Genomic DNA, 16,809 nt, shown 5'->3' on the forward strand with positions numbered 1-16,809 from the left:
CGTGACAGTGAGTGTCACACATGTGGGCCCTGCCACAGGGTGGGGTGAAGGAGACAAGTCTCGCCCCACTGGTGGAGCTGCAGCCCCCGCAGGCCGGGCTTCTGTACGGAGAAGGGGACGGATCACCTTATGGGGTGTTCTTCCTCCTCACACACCCCCCCCATCAAGGCAATGGGATGAACGGTTGGACAGTCTGGACTTGCCTTTGGGTTCAAGTTTCAGTCACTGAGCTGAGGCCACAGAACAAGGACCTCCCTGTCTTCTGTAATAAACACAACTGCGACAGGGGCTCTCGAAAGTCAAAGCCAGGAATCTGCAGGCACTCTGCCCGCCTCTCCACACTGCTGATGAACCCAAGGACTGTTTCAGTGGGCAGCTGGCTAGACCATATTGACCTTTTGAAGAGGCCTCAATCGGGACTATAGCCTTCCCTGATTTTTTTTTTTTTTTTTTAATAAAGTGTGAAGGCTGGAGATCTATCTCTCTTTAACCTTCTTTCACCATCCCCTTCCTTCTTCACTTGGTGGGTCCCAGAGTGGGCCAGCCCACGCTCCTGGAACAGGACCTCCCACCATGCAGACTCTTAAAGGTCACTTGGAATCTGTCTCTTAAATCCTGTCCTGAGTAGCAACTCTCCTCCCACAAACAGATGTACAGAATCTGCAGTCACAAACAAAAGAAAAAACCAATGCGAAAATCCCCCAGGCCTGTAAGGCCGCAGCCGGAGACTCATCCCGTCCCTCGAGCACGGACAGATCTAGTAGAAAGTGGCCTGGACACGGCGGTAACTGGTCGTGAGAACTCAGGAAACCAGGAGGGCTGCTCTGAGCCCAGCTCTTTAGAGAGTGGGAGCTCGGCTGTACTGGTCACTTTCCAAGAGCTGCTAACCTGACACTTAATTGTGTCCTACTTCACCAAACAAAACAAAGCAAAACAGCCAAGACACACAAACACAGTCTTTGCGGCGAGGGTCACAGATGAAATGGGGGCTTCATCCTATTCTCCATCAGTCCTTTCTGCTGAGAGCTGGGAAGTAGCCGTGTCAGTAGCAGGTCGGCTGTACCCTTCTTCCTCAGAAACCCGAAGCTAAGCCGCCAGCGGGGTCTGTCATCCTGCTGCTGCAAAATGCGGTCAGGGTCGAGCTCCAGAGTCATCTGAGTTCACACACTAGAACTTCCATTAACCATCACACTTCAACCAACAGTCAAATAGAAAAGGTTCGACTTAGAAATTGCACTCAGATCAAGACCTTCACCTATGATTCTAGTAAGGAAACCAGGATCTCAGAGAGCAGATACGTTTTCAGGGACTTTTAAAGAATTCCACGTGACAAGCGACATGGACAAGTGTTCTGCAGATGTACGCAAGAGCAGTGCCCCTTGTGCGGGCAGTTTTCTGCGGCCCACAGAGACCTAAGGTTGAAAATGGTATAATGAAGATACTTGGTTTTTGGTAATTTCAAAATTTCCTTCAAAGCAAGCCAGTTAGAGCTCTATTACCAACCTGTTTTCCCTTCTCTTGTAAATCAAAAAGTACAAATACATTTCATGTGCAATTCCTCATGTAACGTTGAGTCCGAATGGCCAAAGGTAGAATTTTTAATTATAGTGAGCCCCAAATTAGGAAACACCAACAGTTAGCATACATAGGAGAAAAACAATGACAAACACAAAATATGAGAACTTTTTTTTTTCTGGCCACAAATAATAATGGAGAGTTATATAAGCATGAGAAGTAGTAATAATAAAAGAATAATTCGCATTAAGTTCAAAACTTTTTGGGAAAACTATTTTGGATTAGAGAATGTATTATTTACCTCAAAGTGTGCAGGCTTAAAAGTCAAATTGTCAAAGTTATCCCCCCCCCACACACACACCACAAGATGTATATACAGGCTGGAATCCAGAAATTAAGGTTCAAAGTATAAATATTGATAATTTCAACTGAATTCAGAATGGTCTCAGAAAGATGGTACAATTTAGGATAGAAACTGAAAGAGTATCCTATTCTCCTTTGTGATATATGTAGGTTACCCTATTTTTTCTCTTCAGGATCCTTTTCTTTCTCTTAAGGAATAAGCTAAAATTTAGTTATTTTCATTCAAAGAACTTCTTAGATGCAATCAACAAATTGTAGAGGAAGTCAGGACAGAGGTCACAGATATGTATATGTGCATGTGTCTCTGTGTGTAGGTCCGTCTACAAATACTTTCTCCCATTTGCAGCTGAAGGAGGGAGGCATGCCCCATGAAGACCTCCAGGTCGCCACCCTCGTTTGATTCTACAGATGACTTGAGTGATTCACCAACTATAACAGACCGACCTCTACCTCATTAAATGTTTCTCGGGAAAAAGTTCCCGTCATTCCAAAATGCTGAGACTTGGCCCATCTCATTTGCTGGGAAAGCAAGAGCCTACTACAGCTTTTCACCAGAGCCAAAATCTGGAAAGAAGTAAGAGTAAGAACCAAGAGTGCAGATAAGTGTATTTGAAATGACTGTTCAGTATGACTTCGATTCTGTGTAGTTTATTACAGTCCAAAGACATGAAGTTCTTATGAAATAAAGTCATATGGTACAGATAAAAACAGGCCAGTCAGAGTTGTTTTGCGGGCCAAACTGCGGACCACCCAACAGTTCACATTTTAGGAATTTGAAACGTCTAAAAATAGATAAGGTGGTTTCTCAAAGAAAAAGAGAGAGAAAGAAACAGGGAGAGAGAATAAGAGGGAAGGAAAGAAAAGCGAGGGAAGGAGGAAGAAAAGCAACAAGAAACCGCTCAGGAACTGTTAGCTAACAAGACACCTTACTTGGAAAGAAGGGGCAAACGCATAAAAATGCGTCATTTGTGCAGGCTACGGCAACAGTAAACACAGTTGAATACATAGGCCTCATAGTAATTTTGTATTGGCATATATATATAATGTCTCTGGCGCTTTTAAAAAATATGCAGAGACTAATAATTAAGGATCATTCTAGACAAAAATACAATACATGGTAACGGGGCAGGGGTGGGGGGAGGAGGAAAGTCTAGTCTCAGGGGAGAGCCCCACAGACATTCCAAGATGAAGCTATGTTTTTTGGTAATTCTAGTGGATATGGCAGCAAAAATAGTTGTAAGGGTGTTGGCTGGTTTTGAGCAAGTTATTTTCAAATATCACCTTACAGCTACATTTGCAAAAGCATCTTTGTTCATTTTGTTAACCCTGTAAAATGTCTATATGGACATCTCTTTCTAAGACAAAAGAAAAGGAGCTGGGCTGTGAAGGGGTAAGGGATGTGTGCTTTAAAACAGACATGAACCCCTTCTGGGCTCCTCTCACACAAAGGAATACAGACTCTTAAATAAAATAATACTTCCTTAAAAATCTGCCACCTCACAATTGTTTACATCATAGAAAAATAGCATTTTTTTTGTAAAAAGAAATATAGTTACTTTGTTAAAATGGTCTTTTTTAAACCAGCAATTATTTTTCATATAAAGAATTTCTAAACATCCATACAGAACATAAAAATAGATAATACTGAGGGCAAAGCAGACGATGGCATGTTTGCAAATGATCAAAGTATTTCCTCGCCAGATAAATAATACTCTGAGTACATTATGGTACACGTTTTAATCTTTTAGGAACTTAAAAAGATATTGCTTTTATTCTCTGATGGCAAGTTACTTATAAATAGAGTTACTTGCAGCAGCAGAAGGCCAGACTGATTAGAAACGGGTCGTATATATTCATCCATTTCCCCTCAACTCAAAGTGCTGGAAAGCCAGGCAGCTGGCCCAAGTCCCAAACTCCTTAGCGCGAGCAGGGATGACAGGCCGTAGAGATGCAGAGGGGAATTTATGACATTCACAGTCCTTTCAAAATCATTCACGTCTGAATTTTCACATAGAACCAGATTAACACCAAACTATTTACCAGCTTGGCGAAGTCCATCATTACAGAGAGTTTGTGTGGCTCCTTTCTAAATATAGGTATTAACTCTTCATATTATGAAAACAGATGGTTTCAACGGACTACTGCTTTATTTCCACAAAGTGACTCTGGAGTTTCTTGGTGGCAGTGGGAGAGGCTGTGACCGCATACTATAGGCCAGCAGGCTCCAGCCGACACGGGGGCGAGCTGGGCCGGCAGACCAGATGACACCCCGTGAGGAAACTCTAGCAATCTCGGGCTTCACTGGCATCTCCTTACACCCTCTCCACTCTGCTAGGGTCATAGGAATCTGAAAAAGCAAAAGCAAAAAAAAAAAAAATATATATATATATATATATATATTAGTGATATATTCAATTAGTGTGTTTTCTGTTTAATCCTCAGACCACAAGTAAGTATGCTGAGGGAACAAAAAATCCACAAGTGTAAAGTGAATGCTTAGATATTTAAACAACACTGATTTCACTGAGGAGTAAGAAACTATCATTAAAAGACTATTTTAAAAGGACACGTGTGATCATTACCTAATTACAGATGGAAACATGGGAGTTGCTTAATTTTTGAAAGTCCTTTCCTATTGTCCACAGTGGAACAGGAGGACATCGGGAACTTGAAGCACAACACTGGTAAACCTGCAGGGCTACGTCTGGCTGACGCTCAGGAGTTTTTTCTTTTTCTTTCTTTTCTTTCTTCTCTTTCTTTCTCTCTCTTTTTGTAAATTACAACTCTAATGAAATCTTGCTTTAAAAAAATGCATCCTTGTGGGGCACCTGGGTGGCTCAGTTGGTAAAGCGTCTGCCTTCGGTTCAGGTCATGATCCCAGGGTTGCTGGAGGGAGACCCACATTGGGTTCCCTGCTCAGCCGGGAGTCTGCTTCTTCCTTTCCATCTAACCCTCCCCCCACTGCTTGTGCTCTCTCTCAAATAAGTAAATAAAATCTTAAAAAAAAAAAAAAAAAGCATCTTTCTAATCAAAAGCAAGCTTGGGGACCCTGAAATCCTGACTGCCTGGCCGACAGCAAGAAGCCTCGGATCCCCGACCATCACCAGCCAGCAGACAGGCCTCGGATGGACTCATGACTGGTAACACCTTCTTCTAGGCCTTCCCACATACCCAGGTGTACGAGCCTGGGCCACCACAGCCCACACTGGAAAATCCCAACCTGGGCCCACGTGAGCGGGGTTTCCAAAATGGGACCCCATACACAAGGTCATGCAGTCGGAGGGCTGCGGCCTCCTCATCCGACTCCCTCCGGACTCACAGATCTCGGGGACCCGGGTCAGCCTCCAGCTCACCTGTGGGCCTCCTACAGCCAGAATTTCCCACCACAGCAGATCAAAGGCGTCCTGACTGTTTAAGACGTGTAACAAAACCTAGAAGGGCTGGCAGAACCTGACAGTTACAAGGCCACTGCAAACAGTCTCTGCTCTGATCTGTCTGGGCCACCGGCCCTGAAGAAAGCCATCGAGATCCTTTCCAATTTCTCCAGCAGCCAGACACTCTGCCGCGCCTCCTCACACCGTCTCAACTCCGCCACATCCCGGCTACGATCCCTCTGCGACCGTCACAACGAAGGCCGTGGGGACAGCGCGGAGTCGGGCGGGAGAACCCAGACGGACGTGGTGCGGGAAGCCGCCCGCTTGGCCTCCAACACCACCTGCTGCCCCAGGGGCCCGCGCAGCCACAAGCGGGCGGGGTGCGGCGGGTCTGCTCCTTCACATCTCTGACACTTGGCCACGTGGCATGTGACCACAGAGGCTTCGGACAGCTGGGCCCGCATCTCTGTCCTCCGTCAGCCTCCCGGGTGCGGATTCTGAGGGTGACCCACTTGGAGCAAAAACCTCTTTTTCTCCCGGAAAATGGGGTGGGCGGTCCTAACGGAGGACGCGGTGGGTGGGGCGCATTTTCGGAGGCCAGAGGCAGGGAAGGGGTTGAGCGTCTAGGGAACCTCTGGGTCCGTATATAGGGCACGGGACCACCCACTTCCACCGGGCAGAGGGAGACACCGCCACACAACAGGCCTGCACCCCAGGGCCCCGCTGCCGAAGCTCGCCGCCCGAGCCAGGCAGCCGGGGAAGAGCTCTGGAGGACAACAGACTCCTTCTGCAGATCCGGGAGGATGCGGGCTCATAACCTCATGTTAAATTTTTCTAGAAGGTGTGTTAAAGCAAATAAAAAGGAACAGGTACAATTAACTTCAATAATATATCTTATTTTGCCAAAGAGACCCAAATTATTATCATCTCAACAGGTAACCAATATAAAAATTGAGAACCCCCCCAAAAATGTTTAGACTAAGTCTTTGAACCCTGGTGTGTAGTTTACACTTGTAGCCTGCTGTAGCCTCAGCCTCGCTGAGCAGAGAGCCTGATGTGGGGCTCAATCCCAGGACCCTGGGATCATGACCTGAGCAGAAGGCAGAGCTTTAACCCACTGAGCCACCCAGGCGCCCTGAAAGGACCACCTTTAAATTGCAATAAAGGTATTTTGTGATACAATGGGTACTACGACACCACACAGATCACGAAGTTCTAGAAGTGCGCATGTGTGTACGCTGGGCAGGGGAACATCACAGATATCCGTGACATAAACTTATTTTAAAATTCCAGAACAGGAGCGCCTGGGTGGCTCAGTGGGTTAAAGCCTCTGCCTTTGGCTCGGGCCATGATTCCAGGGTCCTGGGATCGGGCCCCACGTCGGGCTCTCTGCTCAGCAGGGAGCCTGCTTCCTCCTCTCTCTCTGCTGCCTCTCTGCCTACTTGTGATCTCTGTCTGTCAAATACATAAATACAAAAAATCTTTAAAGTTCTAGAACAAACTCTGAATCTGAGTGGCCTGTGAATTCGGGCACGGTGAAAGGGCTCCTACCCACTGGGATGGTGGGAACAGGGGTGGGACGGGCACTGAGATGACGATTCCTGTGTGTAGAACGATAAAATATACCAAGGGGAAAACAAAACCCAAGAGTTTATCAGCAAAAAAAGCAATGAGACTTTATATTAACTTGCGAAGCAACAATGAGGGAAAAAGGTAACGTGTCTCCAAGTTCAACCATCTCGATTATATGATCTACATTCCTGTCAGAATGAGTTTGAACAGGCCTGGTGACTGTCATGTGAGGGGCCATGGAGGTTCATCTGAGCCCCGGCGCATGGACGAAACCTCATGGGGTCCTGCTAATTAATTATTTAATCATGCCAGAGAGAGCAGTGTGGCACCCCAGAAGCTCTCTGCCTTTAGATCTGTGGTCATTTTATTATGTACTAAGAAATGCATCAAATGGAGAGGGGGAAAAAAATTCTAGTGATTGTCAGTAACTATTGTTTAAAAAAAAAAAGTTCTCCGGGCACCTGGGTGGTTCAGTGGTTTAAGCCTCTGCCTTCGGCTCGGGTCATGGTCTCAGGGTCCTGGGATCGAGCCCCACATCGGGCTCTCTGCTCAGCAGGGAGCCTGCTTCCCCCTCTCTCTCTGCCTGCCTCTCTGCCTACTTGTGATCTCCGTCAAATAAATAAATAAAATTAAAAAAAAAAAAAAGTTCTCGCAGAGCTGTTTCTAAGGGCTGGCCAACATAAAAACTGGCATTATCTACGTGTTTTCAGATACCTGTCCCACCCGCATTCCCATGCCAAATGATCAAGCTGAAACGGGAGGGAGTGCCTCACTGAACTAGCTGTTTTGTGTTATAAAATCCTCCCTGAAATATGTGGGCCGTGTACAGGACACAGAGACCTGGACAAACTGGCGTTTATTATTGTAACAGGATTTGTCTTGTTTTAAAATCCTTACAGTTCTTAGGATGAGGCAGGACTGAGGGAGAAACTCATTTAACTCATGCTTAAAAGCACGTGAGCATATTTCGGGTGGGGAAGGAGGGAGCAGGAGAGGAACTGGGCAGAAACCCGATAAATCCCAACAACTCAAAAAATGGGCCACGTAACACCTTCTTCCATCACTGGGGCGAGAGTTGCACATCCTTACTGTTGTCTTTCTTGGCAAAGACCAAACTGGTCCAGTCGGATGACCCAAGAGGGCCCCGACAAATGGGTCATTTCCAACATGTATTTTGTGGAAGCAACCAAACAGCACTCACTAACGCTCCTAACAATCATACTGTATTTGTGGGAAAATGTAGAAAGTGCCATGGGCAAGTTCTGTGGAACAAAAATTCTGGACATTTCTAGCTGAAACAAGGAATCCTGTTTAAATCCTTGGATTTCAAAGTAGGAAAGAGAGAAGGGGAGGGGTGGGGGTCAACCCCACAGTGAGAGACCAGAGGGCCTGGCTCAGGACAGGGGCCCAGGGCTCTGGGTCAGCGAGGTCACACACACAAGGGCACAGTCTCCCCTTACTGTAAAAAGGTCTGAATGAATGAGTCAAGGTCCCTTCCTGTCTGCAGTTTACAATCAGGCCTTTTGACATGTCCCTCCGCTCTTCTAGAGTTCTAGAATTAGTTCTAGAGTACATCATTGCTGATTCCCCGGCCCCTGAAGAAAATGCTAGAAACAGAGATGCCTGTTTGTGGCAGCGCTGAGAGGGTGAGACTGCGTTTGGGGGAAATCCCTGTTGCTGTCACCAGGAACCCGCCTTGTGCTTTGGCCTGGAGCAGCTCTGAAGGCGTTAAGGTGATAGGAGGGAGAGGCCCAAAGGCCAAAACCCTCTGTCCTGGGCTTTAGCACTCAGACCTTTAGGGGGCCTCCTGGGACAGAGCTGGTGGGTGAACCTTTTAGGGTAGAGTGTTGAGAAAGTGCAAACTTCTCCTTTTATCTACTAAACCTTTTTCAAGTTTCAAAAAAGGTACGGTAGCAAAAACAGATAAAAGTGTGGGACAAAGGGTTTTGGAAGGTGCGCGGTAAGACCCGGCATCACAGGCTGCGTAGTTCACGTTGTTATCTCGGTACGTCTTTCTTAATCAGGTGAATAAAGAGAGTGCCGGTGGCCTGGGTGAAGGCTTGTTTGGGGCGAGAGCGCAGACCACCCACAGGACGGCCTCCTACAAGGTTCGTCAAGGTCCGACCAAAGCGGGAATGCTCTACTGATTTTCCTCTCCACAGTAAGGGGCCTAAAATTTGTTTCTGTAGGTAGCTGTCTATACTTGTTTGCATAGGTCATTTCCACAAAGATATAATCCTTCACAATATGCACAGGATCTTGATTCTTAAGCAAAGCTTCTGGATAATTCTTTGTAAAATAAAAGGAAGACTCTTTTGGTACAGCAATAACTGACAATCTCGGGATTTTCATCACCCACCAACCTCCGGTTTTCTGCACACCCGCCGGCTCGCCTGACCCCTCACCTGGGCACCAGAAGTCCTGCAGGACGTCATTCTCCTCCCTCTGTGCCGACGGATGCCCGTCTTCTTCCAGCGGGGAGCCGCCACTGGACACAGGGGGGCTGTTCCCAGGCTTCAGAGACACCGGGCCTCCGGGCGGCACCCTGGGGTCCCTCTCGGCCTTTAGGTCCTCGGCCTCGTCCACGGAGTCCGCGCTCCGTGAGCTCAGGAGTCTCATCCGAGACACTGAGTTCACCTCCTTCATCCTCATCAAGCGGTCAGGGTCTGCCCTCCTCGGGGGGGAGGCCAGTTTCTCTTGTAAACTTTCGATCACTTTGGAAGTGCTTCTGAGCCGCTTTTCGGAGCCCGGCACACTTGGGGTCCTTTCTATAAAATGGAACAGCGTGGACCTGAAGGGTGGTTTTGTCCCCACATCCTTGTGATTGAAGGGCTGGGACTCCTGGGGGCTGGGCTGAGGCTCCGGGCTGGGGGCCTCGCTGGGAATGGTCCCGTCCACACTGGAGTGCTCAGCGGCCAGGGGAGCCCAACGGTCACTGTCCCTCTCCCCGACAAAGAGAGGGCTTTTGGTCCAGCCGCACTTTCTCCTGCCATAAAAGGCATCAGTGGACAGCGGGGGGTCATCCGGCGGGACTGAGCTGGACACAGACTCCTCCCTGGGGGCTTCTGGCCCGAGGGCACTCCCGTCAGGCTCGGGGTGCTGGTTCTGTCCCGTTCTCCTGGTGCCTGGCAGTAGGGACTCCACGGCCACCTCAATGCCCAAGATCCTTGCAGCCCTCGCTTGAAGGGACTCATTCGGGGGGATTTCTATTGCACTCGGTTCCCCTAAAAACCCATCTAATTTCTGGGCACTCTGCTCTCGTGCGGGCGGCAGCCCCACGGACCTCAAGTCCGGCGCCGAGAGTCCTCGGGGTTTGCTGGCAAGAGAGAGCTGCGGCGGCGGGCTCCTCTCCTCTCTGGCCCCCGCCTTCCGAGGGGCTGCTGCGCTCGGCTCCGCGGAGATGGAAACGGCCGGCAGCTCCTCACCTCCCTGGGGCGGCCGCAGTTCAGCCGGATCTGACGAGGGCACTGGTTTTGTGTCACTTGACCTAGAAGATGTCCCTCTGTGCAGCGGACCCGGGCCGTCCGCCAGCTTGTATGCTCTGGGCTCAGCCTCCTGGTGTCCCTCCTCCGTGCCCAGGCTTCTGTGCACCCACAGCGAGGCTGCACCCCTGCCGCCACCCACTGTCGCGGGGCCCGGGGACAGAGGCGGGGCCGGGGACCAGCTGGGCTTCTGCTGGTCACTCCAGCTCTCAGACTTACTCTTCACTCTCCCCGGCCGGGCCCCGGGCTCGTCCAGCACCGGCCTCCTTCGGGGCTCCTCAGCTCTCCAGGCCCGGCTGTCTTCACCGAAGCCCCAGGTCTTGCCCAGGACATCAGCGTGGACTTCGCACGGCCACTCTGTGTCACTGTCCTCACTGCGACTGTCACTGCTGCTCTGACCACTGTCCTCCTCCTCCTGAAGCTCCTTGTTAAAACTTTCTAGCTGGCTGATCAAGTCCCAGGGCCGCCGGCTAACCGGCTTCAGGAGAAACTGCCCGAAAGGCTGCTTGCTGTTGTAGGGGCCGGTGGTCTCCCCCTTCACCACCTCGCCCTGGGGCCTGGGGCTGGTGCCGCGGCCGCGGCCATCCATGTCAGCCTGACCCGGCACTGCTTTCAGAGCAGGTGCCTGGTGTGTGCAGGACATAGTTCTTGAGAAAGCGCTGTTGCTGGAGGGGCTCAGGGACATCTGACCTTTGAGGGGAGGGGCCTTTGGCCCCTGGTTCTGGTCCCTGGAAGCTAATGCCACGGGCACGTGAGCGTCAGAGGCCATGGGGTCTGAAAATCTGGGAGTCAGTCCGGCTTTGGGGGACCCTCCCAGCTTCTCGGTGGGGGGGTGCCGTGGGCTCTTGGAGTCCTCAGTGAAAGTGGTTTGTGTTTGCTGATCTCGGTACTGGTGCCCTGGCCACGAGCCAGAATACTTGAGCTCTCTGTGTTTTGCAGGGGGAATGAATCTGAGGTCATCTGTTTGTTTGCCTTCTTCTGGTTCCCCCAGATCTTGTTTCTGGAACTCTGTTCTCCCAGCCATGCTTCCTGTGAGAGCCTGCAGCTCCAGGTCGGTGGAAGACAGGCTCAGCAGACTCTGTTCTTGCAAAGCCGTGCTCTTATCAAGCCCATTCTTTTTCTCGGTGCTCTGTTTTAAGTCATTGTTGTTCGTATCTGTATCTGGCAGATGTGATTCGGATTTAACTGGGATGGAAACCAAACAAAATATCGTCTCATTCATTTTTTTCTTTGAACTTTTCTTGGCCTGAATCCCAGTTTCAAACTTCTTGAGCTTGGTCCGAGTTTCCCAGGTACTCTCGCCCTGTGGGCTTGGGGAGGAGGCTGGGCCTTCTGTGTGTCCATGCTGGCCGCGGCCCACAGCAGGCCACCGTCCTCTTGTGGCGCCGTGGGCTCTGTGGTCAGGAAAGCCGCCGTTCTCCACATCCCTGGGGAGCTGGCCCCACAGCCGCTGGGGACTGGGCTCGGTGGTGATGGAGCCGCTGATGCTGCCTGGCAGGGTCGTCACCATCTGTGAGCTCAGGGTGGCACCATCGTGCTGACTGCGTCCGGGCGCAGGTGTGGGGACGGCGCTGGGACTGCAGTTGTAGGACTTCTCCTCAACCTTTGTTTCCTGACAGAAACCCTGGGGGTGGGCGAGTTTAAAATGTCGGATCCGCGGGTCGTCGAAGGGAATATAGAGAACAGAGCTGTCATAAGCGGTGGTGGGCCGGGGCTGCCGAGGGGAGCTGCGAGGCGAGCGTGGGCTCACCCCATACGTGCTCCCGGCTCGTGGGGGACTGGGAGGAACCCGACAACCAGAGCCGGCCAGCTCCATCGGGGCCAGCTGCTGACGGGGACCACCACACACGGGCCGGGGGGCTGGATCGTCCCCATAGGGGTTGGAGATGTGCTGGGGCGGTGACCGGTATGACGGCGGAGGCACGTACACGGGCGGCTCCAAGCCAGAGTCGGACACACACGGCTCCAGCCGGGGCTCGTGAGTCCTGCTCAAGTAGGAGATGCACAGGTCTGCCTGCTCACTGTCCGGAGAGTCGCTCTTCTCCACTGCCACCCGGGTGTGCTGGTGAGTGTCGTAAGATGGGGGCTTGAGGGGTCGCCCGAACTTAGGCCGGGGTAAAGGGGCCGAGGAGGCGCTCTTCTCGGGGTTCCTTGTGGATTCCAAATTTGGTGCACAATTTGGGGGATAAAATGGCATTTTAGGAACACCTGGAAAATGTCCATCGTTTAACGGAATGGGAATGTCCATGCAACTCAGGCTCTCAGGCAAAAGAACCCTGGGCAAGGACTGGGATTTCCCTTTGCTTTGGGAATTTAGTGCTCGCTCTCCTTGCATGAATGGGTACAGATCTTGAAACAATTTCTCCCCATCACCATCAGACATCTGCCGCCCTAATTTCCTTGGCTGATTCCAGCTCTCAAGGCTGATATTCTGCCACTTGGCAGGTCCCGCCATTCTTAGCTCTTCTTCCCAAACTGTCTTCTTCATCACATTCTCTGTCCTTCCTCCAACTTCCCATGGACTCTCCCTCATGTGGACAGGCAGACTGTGCGCCTGGGCCATTCCTCTGTCCTCCAGATCTTCTCGGTCCCTTGGCCCCAGCACGCCACTGACCTCCTCTCCTCTTCTTCTCCGGTGGGTGTGGTTGGGAGCAGGCTGGGGCTGAGAGGACCACCTTAGCACGGGCTGATGATAAAACCTACAAAACAAAGAGGCACGGAAGTTATACCTGGGGAGGAACCACACAGAAGAAACATGTCCTTCTCTGCTTCTGTGACTGGTGTTCCAAGTCAAACTCAGGTCAGTAATTCTGCAAAATATCTTCCCAAGCAGAGTACTTACGGACCTTAAGGAGAACATGGCCCACTAATTACGGCCGGAAGGCAGCCATGAGTTTTGCCACCACGGGCCTAGGAGTGGCAGCAACAGGCTGCCCACAAGAACATCAGGACGTTGGTGGTACTTGAGAGGTCAAGGCTCTTGGAACTCTTAAGTGCCTAAGGGAACAAGGGTCAGCTGGAGAGCGGTATTCCTCCAAGTGTGCTCACGGGCCCCCGGGAGTCCCCTCCCTGCTGCATCCTGACCACTGAGCTCTCCTGGGAGTCCATCTGGGAACTTGCTTCTCAGAACCCTACCCTAGGGCAGTGGCTCTTAACTGCAGTGTGGGCAGGAATCATGAGAAAGGGTTGCTCAGGCCCATACTGCCGGGTCCCATTCCCAGTTTCTGATTCAGCAGTTCCGGGCGGGACTCTGCAGAACTGTAATTCTAACACCTTGCCAAGCGATGGTGTCCCAGGCACCCCACTCTGAGAACCATCACAGCCAGTCGCTGTGAACCATGACTGCACGTTAGAATCCAGAGGGACTTCCCAAGTCCTGAGGCCCACACATAGCCCCGCTCCATCACGTCAGAGTCCGAGAGGCGGGAGGCAGACCTGGCAGTGGGGTCTCTCCAGGCACTCCACACTCCCAGTGTGCAGTTTGAGAGAGAACCACGGCTTCAACAGAGTTCCCGTAACTTCCTTGGTAGCAGGAAGCCCCCAGGTCTCGTTAAACACATACGTTACCAAGTCTCTTGGGTAAAAAGTTCCCATTCGGGAGGTCTGTTCAGGGTCTGGTGCCCACAGGTGATGTGGGAAACACTGCTCGTGCGACTTGGAGATGCACCAGGAGGAGGGGGGCTCTGTCCGTGGGGCAGGAGCCCTGGGCAGGTAGGAGATGGTAGCAGCCGGTGCCAGCCTGCTACCAGCTCGGCCCTGTCACCTGGCCACACGGCAGAGTTTCCTTGGGAGTGCCCCCGTCTGGCTAGAGGGATGACATTGCAGCATCCCCTCACGTGATTCCAGCACGCACTGGAGTTCGGAATCACTGCTCTAACGCAGCTGAAGAAGAGATCTGCACAGCACCGTGGCCCGGCGCGGAGATGGTCGCAGGCTGCTACGAGTGACCGGGGGCTGCGAGGCTCGCTTCTCGGAACTGTGGAGAAACCACCAGCCTGAAGGCAGCGTGGCCCGCGCAACTGCTCTGATTAACAGACAATGATCCGACTCCAAAACCGTCGTTTGTTTTTGAAATTATAAAAGCAATATGCATGTGTTGTCAAAAATTTGGAAAAATAGAGGAAAGTACAAAAGGCAAAAATTGCTTGTCATCCTTCCACCCAGCAAGTTATTTTGATATATACCATCGAGTCTTGATGTGGGTGAGAATGTGGATTTTCGAGGAGCCCTGGTTCCCGCTAGGGTCTGGTTTACGCAGACACTTCCCTGCGCACACAGTGCAGGCAGCGCGGGCGCCTACGTGGCTGTTACCATGTGCTCAGTCCACGCCAAGTGCCTTCTGTCCGGTAACGCACCAGCACCCCTGAGACAGGAACTGCTGTCCTTCCCACTGGACAGAGGAGGAAACGGAGGCACAGAAGGTAAGTAACTTAACACTAACATGCACTCGGGCACTTATACCGTGTCAGGCACTGTGCGAAAGATGCCGAACGAACTGTATTTCCACTGTTCTCTCTCCCTTTTACAGGTAAGGAAACTGAGGCACAGAGAGGTTCAACATCTCTCCCAAGTTCCACAGCTTGTAAGGAGTAGGGACAGCTTCAAAGACAGTTACGTGTGACCCAAATAAAGCCCATTCAGGTAGCCACTCCGTTTCAGTTCTTCCAACGTAATGCAAAATTCCTCAAGTGCATAATTTTAGCAGATGAAGTATTGTATCAGATCCCTTTAACCACTGTTGGGCCTCTCTAGAGGACATTCTGAGATGCTCTGAGGAATGCTGTTGTTCGCAAACACTAATCAGGTCTCAGCTTAGAATAAATCCTGAGAAAATGACAGATGCTGGCGAGGATGCGGAGAAAGGGGAACCCTCCTACACTGTTGGTGGGAATGCAAGCTGGTGCGACCACTCTGGAAAACAGCATGGAGGTTCCTCAAAATGTTGAAAATAGAACTACCCTATGACCCAGCAATTGCACTACTGGGTATTTACCCTAAAGATACAAATGTAGTGATCCGAAAGGACACGTGAACCTGAATGTTTATAGCAGCAATGTCTACAATAGCCAAACTATGGAAAGAACCTAGATGTCCATCTACAGACGAATGGATAAAGAAGATGTGGTATATATACACAATGGAATACTATGTAGCCATCAAAAGAAATGAAATCTTGCCATTTGCGACGACATGGATGGAACTAGAGGGCATCATGCTTAGCGAAATAAGTCGATCGGAGAAAGACAACTATCATATGATCTCCCTGATATGAGGGAGAGGAGATGCAACATGGGGGGTTGAGGGGGTAGGAGAAGAGTAAATGAAACAAGATGGGATTGGGAGGGAGACAAACCATAAGTGACTCTTAATCTCTCAAAACAAACTGAGGGTAGCTGAGGGGAGGGGGGGTGAGAGAGGGGGGTGGGGTTTTGGACACTGGGGAGGGTAGGTGCTATGGGGAATGCTGTGAAGTGTGTAAACCTGGAGATTCACAGACCTGTACCCCTGGGGATAAAAATACATTATATGTTTATTAAAAAAATAATAAATTTAAAAAAAAAAGAATAAATCCTGAGAAAAGGAATTAGTAGACTGGGGGCATTATGTTATCTATATTGTCAAATCTGCCCTTACATCCACGGTTCCAACTGACTCTCCCCTCTGTGGTGCCAGGAGAGCCTATCCTGCTGAACCTTTCCCATCTCTGGTCATTACAATGAAATTGTTTCCTTATTTGGTAAGTGGAAATAACTTCTGATTGGTTTTAATTTGCATTTCTTTGGTTCCTAGTGAGCTTAGCTGCTTCCCCCCCCCTGGTGCTCAGGTATCATTTGTGGTTTCGAAGGCTTCCTACAACACAGCCCACTTTTCGGCTGACAGACAGACAGTGGCGTGAGGATGGTGGGAATGTGGGGAGCTCTGGAGCCGCTGGTTCTGGGCAACAGCAGGTGAAGGCCTGGGCGGGGGCTGTGGGGGAGCAGCTGCCAGGGACGGGCTGAAGGGGGACCATTCCCAATGCGCGGGCAGAGGCTGCTGTTCGGCGGGGGCCCGGGTGGTGAATGACTAATAAATATCTACGAGCATCATCATCGTTAACACAGGCATACCTCGCTTTACTGTGCTTTGCAGACTTGTTTACAAACTGAGCGTTCAAGATTTCGGGGGAAGAAGTCGGGCAGACCGGGCGGTAACAGCAAGAGAACAAGAAGTAGGGGCGGAGCCTGGAGATAGGACTGAATCATTGCCATCTTGCGAGAACCCAGGAACGGGTGAGGCGTCGCTTTTTATGGACGAACAAAGAAAGCGGCTTCTGGAGGTGGAACCCACTCCTGGTGAAGACACCGTGGAGACTGGTGCAAGGACAACAGAGGACTTAGAACACTACAGACACTGAGCTGAGAGGCACAGGCCTTGAGAGGGTTCAGTCCAAGAGTGGAAGAAGTCCTGCGGGGGGGTCCCATGCTGTCAGAGAGCATCACCTCTCACAGAGAAAGTGTTCACGA

At 50.7% G+C, this 16,809-nt stretch overlaps 1 protein-coding gene across 3 annotated transcripts in view; it reads right to left on the reverse strand.

Annotated features, from left to right (window-relative positions):
* Positions 1–499: 499 nt before the first annotated feature.
* JCAD (junctional cadherin 5 associated) overlaps positions 500–16,809 on the reverse strand; it is a 39,935-nt gene continuing 23,625 nt past the window's right edge. For all 3 annotated transcript variants that reach the window (XM_047740765.1, XM_047740764.1, XM_047740767.1), the window contains 2 exons: positions 9,230–13,005; positions 500–4,225 (listed from right to left, as the gene is read on the reverse strand). In XM_047740765.1, the coding sequence (XP_047596721.1) occupies positions 4,191–4,225; positions 9,230–13,005 (3,811 nt within the window). In that variant the 3' untranslated portion in view covers positions 500–4,190. The remainder of the gene's footprint in view (positions 4,226–9,229; positions 13,006–16,809) is intronic.

Source organism: Lutra lutra, chromosome 8 (genome assembly GCF_902655055.1).
Source record: "Lutra lutra chromosome 8, mLutLut1.2, whole genome shotgun sequence".
In the NCBI taxonomy this organism is placed as follows: Eukaryota; Metazoa; Chordata; class Mammalia; order Carnivora; family Mustelidae; genus Lutra; species Lutra lutra.